This window comes from Portunus trituberculatus, chromosome 33 (assembly GCF_017591435.1).
Source record: "Portunus trituberculatus isolate SZX2019 chromosome 33, ASM1759143v1, whole genome shotgun sequence".
In the NCBI taxonomy this organism is placed as follows: Eukaryota; Metazoa; Arthropoda; class Malacostraca; order Decapoda; family Portunidae; genus Portunus; species Portunus trituberculatus.
Window position 1 is genome coordinate 9,908,076 of NC_059287.1, and position 9,620 is coordinate 9,917,695.

Below are 9,620 nucleotides of genomic sequence, written 5' to 3' on the forward strand. Positions count from 1 at the left end.
AGATAGGGGGAAGTGGAAGAGGAAGAGGTGGAAGGGGAAAAAGATGATGATCATGAGGAGGAGGAGGAGCCAGCAGCCAATCATCTCTGTGTATTCACGTCATGTGATTTGAATAAGGAAACTGATTAGTTCCAGTCACTCTGCTCACCTCCACCACCACCACCACCACCACCACCATCACCACCACCACTGCTGCCACCACTGCCATCACTACCACCACCACCACCACCCCTCAGTCTCACACGTGATACAGGTAACTCTCAATTTACGCGTGTTTGATTTACGCGTTTTTGTTATAACGCAACCGAAAAAATATTATAATTAATTTAATCTGCACGATCGGTTTGCTTATTTGGTCCAACCGCATTTTCAAACTGAGCGCCAGACGCAATTTCAAACTGCGCGCCAGAGACTTCCGCAGCTGGCCGATAGGTGGGAGCTCCGGGGCCAGATCCAAGAAGCAGGTTGTTGTCTATGTTGGTACAGACAACCTCCATAGCAACCTCCTGCTCACATACCAACCTTTGTAAAATAGCATCCACAAAGATTCATTGCTGTTGGTGGGTAGAGGTTGGTAGCCCACCTAAAAGTGCTCATTGGCTGCCAGGAGCTGGATCCAAGAAACTTTAACAACATCAGAGCAACCTCCTACCATGAAATAGCATCCATGAACACTTGGAGGGACGGTTACGAGCTTGCTTTCAGGTTGCTCTCAGGTTGCTGGGAACACCACATTTTGACGTGGTGTTTCTATATTCACAAAACAACAGTTCTGTTAGCTTTTTACAAACCTTGCCCCCAAGAAAGGATTGTTTTGTAATGCATAAAGTGAAATCTTACATGGAATACCAAAAAATAAAGCAGAGATGAGATTGGCCACAGACGAGGCGGAGACTTGCGGCAACTCGGCCGCTTCTTCTTCTTCTTGTGACCCTTTTAGCTTGAGTGCTGCTTTCATCACAATATTTATGCTTCCACTCCTCTATTGCCTGCTATAATGGATATCATATCTTAGTATTCATATACGCTCATGCCATGAGGATAACCTCGAGTCAGTGGCACTGAGTGATAGTGAATTACTAATGAAATACTGTGGTATTTCATTAGTAATTCACTATCACTCACTGCCACGGAGTCAAGGTGATCCTCATGGCATGAGCGTATATGAATACTAAGATATGATATCCATTATAGCAGGCAATAGAGGAGTGGAAACATAAATACTGTGATGAAAGCAGCACTCAACCTAAAAGGGTCACAAGAAGAAGAAGCAGCGGCCGAGTCACCACAAGTCTCCGCCTCTTCTGTGGCCAATCTCATCTCTGCTTTATTGTTTGGTAATCCATGTAAGATTTCACTTTATGCATTACAAAACAATCCTTTCTTGGGGGCAAGGTTTGTAAAAAGCTAATACAAATGTTGTTTTGTGAACATAAATGCATATATAAGACAGTAACACCACCTCGAGAGGTAGTGTTTCCAGCAACCTGATAGCAATCTCGTTACTGTTCCTCCAAGCGTTCATGGATGCCATTTCACGGCAGGAGGTTGCTCTGACGTTGTTAAAGAATCTTGGATCCAGTTCCTGCTTTTCTGGTGCCTCATTTGCAGTCTGCCAGCAGAGTACAGACGGAATCTCTTCAATCTGCCTATAATTCACCAAGATGGCCCCAAAACGTCCTTCATCTTTTTCTGCATGTGGGATTATTTGTGATGAGTGGATTTTTGATACAGTGGTAAAGCTTAGAGGAAGATGGTGACTGACTGTGGTGTGAGTGGTGAAGGCAGTGACGCAGTGAGTGTTTTGTTTACATTTTCTTTATTTTGTTATTTTCTCTTATTATTTTTTGCTTTCTCTTATTATTTCTTGCTTTTCCCTCTACTTTAAATACACTTCTAGTATTTAGAATGGTAAATAATAAAAACATGTTAATTTAACTGAATAAATAGAGTACTTTGTACAAATTTTTTTGGACCACATCCCGCATCCCCCCTATTATCTATTGTTTCTTATGGGAATTACATGTTTGTTTTACACGAATTTTGATATACGCGATGCCTCTTGGAATGCATCTATCGCGTAAATAGAGAGTTACCTGTATTCTGTTGTTCAGAGCTGGTTTTCATTAATTTCAGATTGTCAAATGCTAATAAGCTACTTCAGTATTAATGGTAGTAAATTTAGGGTAACAGGAAAATTTTTCAGAAAAATTTTTGGGTTGCAGCACCAATTTATTTATTTCCTATTTATTCTTCACTTCCGTTATCACGTTTTCACGCAATATCGGAGGGTTAGGTGTATGTTTATCCAATACAAAAGTTTTATCAGAAAATACATATTCCCTTTCGTTTATTATCTTTTGTTAAACCTGTAAACTGGGATATAGTAGGTTACATGATATTGTACTGGTTGTGGTAGAGAAAGTCAAGCGTTACGATAATTTCTTAAGGAGCCACCATAAAAACCCTTATATGTACTCTGCACTTTTGAATGTTCATTAAATGTATTGTTATTTTTAGAGTACGGAATATCAGTCATGGGGAACGACGGACACAAATAGGGAATAGTACATGAATAAAGATTAGTGATGTCATACAGATCCGCCGTGGTACAGTGGATCCGTGCATGCTTTGGGATCCGAGGGGTCTCCAAGCGCACGGGTTCGAATCCTGTCTACGGTCTGAGTGTAGGTTGGGCTTCCTCACTTGGGGCAACGGTTTCCTAGCGGGTGGGCTTTGAAATAGGAGGTACCCTTAATAAGTATCCCCTTTAGCCCATAAATTCCCGTGAAAAGCCCACATGGTATAAAAAAAAAAAAAAAATAAAAAAAATAAAATACTGGCTCATAGGTAGGCTTGGCCTCTTACTCACTTGGACACGCACAGAGGTACGTTAATCTCCCACTGGTACGCCTCGTGGGATTGAATACAACACATGGAACACCTAGACCGCGTAGCTAACTTGTATTTGTCTTTGCTAATGGAGGTAGACTAACCCGAGTCTGTCTAGACCCCTTTGTGTGTGTGCAGCCATCTGGAGGCACCCAGGAGAGACACAGAAAGAGAGAGAGAGCGAGACAAGAGTGACGAGAGAGATGCCAGGAGGAGGCTCCACAGATAGACTGCCAGTTGAATCCATATAGGCCATGTGTCAGATTAGTTAGGGTAGTGGTAAGAGTGCTTGGTGACTGGTGTTCATAGTGTACCTGGTAATGTAAAGGCAATGTCAACCAATAGAGCAGAAAAAGTAAAGTTTTGTTACTTTTTGTCATTTATATTTTCATTTTTCTTTACCCCATTAGTTTTGACTTGTCCTAGGTAAATGGTCTGTACCTGATACAGGGGATCCTCACAATTCGAGGGGGTTAGGGCAGTTTTTCATCGGTCGAATCTGCGTTTATTCGAATCATGAAGTAGTTTTTCCCAAAAGATACTTAAGAATTAGGGGGATAGGGACCAACCTCTAGCCTAGACCCCCACAAAACATCACTATAACCTCTAAAAAAAAAACTAACTTAAGACTAAATCAATACCATCAACCCACCCAGAAGCAAACTTTTGCAAGCCCCACATGAGCGGCTTTTTTCGGGTTTGTGATTGTTGTGTTTATTGTTTGTGCAGTGTGTCTAGCAGAAAAGAGTTTGTTTCACGTACTCTGAACGTTTGCCTCTGAATAACTAAGGTAAATATGTAACATTACAATACATACGTTATTTAATATTCTATGCCTAATTACTAATGAAAATGACCTCATATTGTGATAAATTAACTTGAGCGCGCGGCAACTGAAACGAATTTGGTGCCCAGGGAACGCAAACGCAGTACGCATTTATACATCCGTACACTGGCAAAGTAGTTCTCCCTTAACATCATATAAAAAATGTTTATGGTTACATATTTACATAATGAATGGAATGCACAGCTACACCCTCTAACAAAATATGTTTGTATCATTACATCATTGTCATAATACAACATGATAAGGTCATTGATATTGGGTTGGTATTAATCCGCCGTTCCCGCTGGCCTAGGTGAGTGCAGCATTTGAATGGATATCCTGCTTGAGTCCATCCCTTCTCTGTTATTCACATTGTCTGTGCCTTCCTCAAAAGACAGCAATAAACTGACATGCCTGTGAGTCCTCACATACAAGAAGTGTCCCTCCACAGCTCAAAAGGACCACAAAATTTCATTTTACTGATAAAAGGTACGTAATTTGGATGTTGTTCTTAGACATACAGCTAGCATACCGTTAAGCCATGGTACTGACCACAATAATCATAGGCTCTGTTGTTACAGAAATACCATAGAAGAAAACTCTTAGAAGTGTGTCAATTATGTTACTAAATATTGCAAGACATTAGGATAAGTTTGCCAAGTTGTTAAAATTTGGTAAATATCCATAAGTACACCAGTCTCTAAGATAAGTTTGCCAAGTTGTTTAAATTTGGTAAATATCCATAAGTACATCAGCCTCATTGTACATGGTGGACAAAATCATTTCAGTGTGGTAGACTTTGGTGTGTTTTGAATTAATGTGCTACTAACCATTTCTGGAATTATAGAGATAACCTTAGCCAACTAAATGCAAGGCACTGACTATTTCTGGGCCAAATGTTTTTTTTTTTTCCAAATTATTATATGGTATGTAATAAAAAAAATTAAGCCTAGATTAACTAAGCTAATCTAAACTATCCACACCAAATCTAACCTAACCAGACCAAAACCAAAACTTAACCCAATCAAACCTAACAACCTTACACTAAACATAAGTAAGGTAACCTAACCTAATCTAACCAAACTTAAGTTAGCCTAACCAAACCTAAGCTAAGCTAACCAAACAGATGGGATTTCACCAGTCATACTAATCCCTGGGTATTCTTACCTTATACTTTACAATAAAAAAAGATAAAAAAAATAAATAATTACCCTTACTGCCACTGTGTCCATTGCTCACATAAGGGGCACCTACTCTATATAGTATAACATAATATTACTCTTATTTTGTATGCCTTGTGTGATATTTTGACAATGTTAGTTGTGGTGATGAATTTATTAAAAAAAATAATAATTACTGCAGGATATTGAAGATACAATGCTGGTGATATTGTTACTTCAAGAACTCAAGGAGGATCTCCACATTATCAAGAATAGGATGGACATGTTGAACCCAGAGTGTGATGTGAACAAGATAGTACAAAACCCACTACAGACAACACCTTTAAAATGCTTCATTCATTTGGCTTTAAAGCCAGTGCACTGGAAGAAGTAAGTGAGCTGAATATTCTAATCTGTTGGTTGTAAATTTGAAAAATATGTGAGATATTACAGTATACAGACAACTAGGCATTACTGAAAAATATATGATCATAATAACAAGGATCACCCAAGCTATATAGTTAACATATCAATATGTAACACAATTATTACAGTACTAATGGAAGTACAAAAAAAAAATACCTTACCTATTTTTTCTAGTACTTAGCTTTTCTGAGAAAAGTGTCCTCTGTAATGGCAGCAGTGGTAAAATAGTACTTCCCGCTACTTTTTGGGTTTAATCCATGACTTTTGGGTGTTAATGTTTGAATGTTGGGTGAATAAGGTTAATGTATGTGCTGTTTGGACATGGATCATTTCCCTCATCTGTATGTGCATCCTTGTACTGATTGTATTTGCATTACTTATGTTAATGTATTTGATCTAACTTTGTTTTTGGTATGTTTCAATAATCAAGAGGCTTAACTACAGCTTTGCTTGTAATTGAATTATAAGTTCAGAAAATAATATTTGAAAATACATAAATACAGGTTGAACCTCCTTAATCCGGTATTCTTTCATCCGGCAACACCTGTAATCTGGCAAGATTTTTGTTTGCTGGAATTTTTTAATTGGCCGGAGTAATTTGCCGGACTGCCGCTAGGACGCAGCGGCGCTGTACTGTGTTTTGGAGCCCGGGCATTCTGGGTCAAATTTGGATGAGTGCCACACTGCCGCTCATTGCAAGCACCACCCCCCCTAGGTGCATAAACATTTTTTTCTGTAATATTTGCCCCTAAACATGGCTTCCAAGCGACCAGGAAGTAATAGTGTTGTATGTGAACCAAAGAAAAAGTGCAAACATATGACAATATCAGTGCAACAGAAAGTGGACCTATTGAGGAAGCTAGATAAAAGTGTTTTAGTGCGGACCCTATGCCAACAGCACAACATTGGCTCATCAACCATCTATGATATAAAAAAGCAGAAGAATCACCTTCTCAAGTTTTACAGTGAGTGTGAGAGCAAGAAGAACATGGAAGTTCATAGAACACTTAAAGAGGGTAAGGAGCAGAGATTTAGACAGTGCTCTCATACAGTGGTTTAAGCTTCGGTGCTCTGGTAACGTTCCTGTGTCCGGCGAGATGATAATGGCATAGGCAAAAATTTTCCATGCTGAACTTAATTTACAACAACGCATTTTTCTATATACTTCTGCATGTATATTTTCATGTACAACTATCATATATCAAAACAATGTTACAGCTACACTTGTATAATGCAGGGTAAGTATATAGAGGGTGTTTTGGGGACCACCTATAGTTCGGAATTTTCCATGGTCCGGCAAGTCTAAGGTCCAGTGGTTGCCAGATTTGGGAGGTTCAACCTGTATTTGCTTTTATCAACAGGTTCTTGAGTGGGAAAAGCAGTTCTCAGAGGAACACCAAGATGATGAGAAGAACCATGCCACTTTGTTGAAGATCCTCATGGAATTAGTACCTAAACATGGCAATAAGGTCTCTGTGTTGGACATAATTTGAGTGTCAGTATAGAGACTTGCTGGCAGTTGGCTTTGGTAATATATTTTTGTCATTGGTAGATCAGGAAAGAAGATGTCCATGAGCTGCAGAATGCCTCATATAATGAATAATATTCTCCTAACTGCATATAAGACTATCAGTAAATCCAAAGGAAGCAACAACTGTTCTGTCTATGTATTTGAAAAACACTAGTACCATGCAGAGTTTCAGCCAAAAATACAGACAAAAGTTTTGAGCTAGATGGGTGCCATTAAGTTAAAACAATGTACTTACAATTATGATAGCTACTGCATGAGGCATCTGGAGTTAGAAGGATATGTAGCAACTTTAATACTCAATCCCAGGGGGGTAAACAAAAGGGTGAGGAGTGCTGCAAACCTGCTGCTGATCTCCTTTATCATTTTCATGTGCAAGAGACAGTTGTAGCCTACACTAAAGAATATTACTATAGCCTACATTAAAGAATATTACTATGAAGTCACACTACACTACATGTTTTATAGGCCTACACTTATACTGCTTTAACATTATTCTTTTTATTTTCTTGATTTGTTTTTAATGGTAAACTATGAATTTTATTATTTTCTTGTGTCTTGTCCTTGGTCTGTCTCCTTTACACACAGACAAAGACTAAAATATGACATTTTTGTTTTTGTCCTTTTCTTTATAGTTTCTCTTATATATTGAAAGAATTGTTTCTTGAAATGTAAAGTATCATGATTAATAAATTGCATGTTATAAGTATAATTATCATGAAACATGAGCTAGATTTACAATGTATTGCAAAGGTGGTATGTATGTAATGACTCACTGATACCAGATCCTGTTGTACTGTTAGCTGAACATAAGGTGAATAAAGGGTCTAAAATGAGTGTGCCTATCCATTTCTCCTTGTATGGGGATTAAATCTAATATATATGGGTTACTAGGGGGTAATGTTTGTTTCAGATTTGTTTCAAGCTTTCATGAACGTTTGTGAAATGTTCATTGAACGCTTTTTTGTTAACAAAAAATGGGGGAGTATTTATGGTGTGTTTTAGGTTTGCGAACGTAGGTTTGTGCACCCTCAGAAATCGTTCAACATATCATCATAGAACTTCAAATTTCTGGGGGGAAAGACTTAATCTATATCACACAGGGTAGCGTTGGTTTAAGAGGGTATCACACTGGCCTATGATACACGGAACGCAGACCATAATTCTTGGTGTGAAACCAGGAACATTATCACACACAAGCTGGCCGCATTCTTGCTATGCTAGGCAAACAGCCCAGCAACCAAGATCAAGCCTAATGAAAACAAACCAGAACAAAACCATGCCACTTATATCTCAACCTGCACTTCCAGTTATTGCAGAAAAGGAAGAAAAAGGAAACTAGGGAAGAACCGAGAGCTGCGCATCGGCAACTTTTGGAGTCAGGGGATAGTTGCCATGAACCCAAACTATCGACATAATATACAGGCAATCTCCATTTAACGAAGGTTCACACAACGAAATTTCGCTACAACGAAGGTTTCCTTTTACTACCATCTGCTCGTTTAACGAATGCCAAACTCGCTTTAACAAAATTTTATCCAGGTAATTTTTTCCAAGTTTGAAAGCCCCGCCGCATCACGCAAGCCGAAAGGCTTTTGAATACACCAGCGCCTCTCGTGGACAAAACGCGCACCACTCACTCCCTCTAGTTCAAAACAATAACAGCGTCAGCAGCAGCTAGTCTTCCCTCACTCTACATGACACCAAAATGCCCTGCAATGTCGCCTAGCGTTGCTAAGAAGACCAGGAAGTCTCTTACTCTCGAAGTGAAGCTGGATATTATTCACAGACACGAGAGGTGAGAAAACAAATAGCATTACTTCCCACCATCGCTTGACTCCATCTACTGTCTACCATTTTCAAGTCAGCAGACTCTATTAAGAAGGTTAGTGAGATCATATCTTCCTTGCAAGCTAAAAGAACCACCTGAACTTGTGACTCTGCAATGGATAAAATGGAAAGCCTTGTGGAAATGTAGTACATAAGTTTTGAAAGCGATACAATGATGCGCCCTTTGTTTACATTCCACAGGTTGCCAGCTAGCGTATTTCCTGCTCCACTCTCTCTCCCTTCATAAATTTAAGATCATTATAAAGTTATTTACATACATACATTAGTGTACATTATGATAACTTAGTCTTAAATTGAACTGCTAAATGTTTAACTTCATAATTTTTGCTTTCATTAAACCTTTTACTGTACTATGATGCACTCTCGCTTGTTTACTCTCAATGGAAGCTCAAGTCAGGCTTTAAACTTGTTATAATTGGTTTGCTTAACGAAAATTCGTTTAACGAAGGTTTTTTTAGGAATGTAACCCCTTCGTTAACCGGGGGTTGCCTGTACATATATTTAATCTTTCTAGACAGTTGAAATATTTAATATTCAACATAAGAAAAATTCAGGCACATTCTTTTTAATTAGAATGATAGGGTCTTATTACATATCTTATGTTTATTTTTTCATTGGGATAGCATACAAAGAACCGGAGTGGACACGAAGCCATCCTAACTTTGCTCCGCTAATCCTGGGAAAGTTCCAGCTATCTGGAGCGGGTGTTCCACGATCGTTCCACATATCATAGGCCAGTGTGATAAACCCTTTACACTTCCGCCTGGTGGGCTGGCAGCGAATCTCGGGTGGCGGCGGATTTGACTGGGTGGGTGGCGCGAGAGATATGAATGTCAAATTGGCGAGTCAGTCGGTTGGACTTTGAGCTCAGACTGGGTATTAACTAAAAGAGCTCAAACTGCGAACGGTCAATTCATGAGGATCCCCTGTACTTAGC

General features: G+C 39.0%; 2 protein-coding genes across 2 annotated transcripts in view; one reads left to right on the forward strand and one right to left on the reverse strand.

The window, feature by feature from the left end:
• LOC123512164 overlaps window positions 1-9,620 on the reverse strand; it is an 89,952-nt gene that overhangs the window by 40,643 nt on the left and 39,689 nt on the right. The window lies entirely within an intron of this gene.
• LOC123512166 (jerky protein homolog) lies at window positions 6,046-8,287 on the forward strand. Its single transcript, XM_045268373.1, has 2 exons — window positions 6,046-6,320; window positions 6,666-8,287. Exons 1-2 carry the CDS (start codon window positions 6,059-6,061, stop codon window positions 6,671-6,673), a joined length of 270 nt encoding a protein of 89 aa, XP_045124308.1. The 5' UTR covers window positions 6,046-6,058; the 3' UTR covers window positions 6,674-8,287.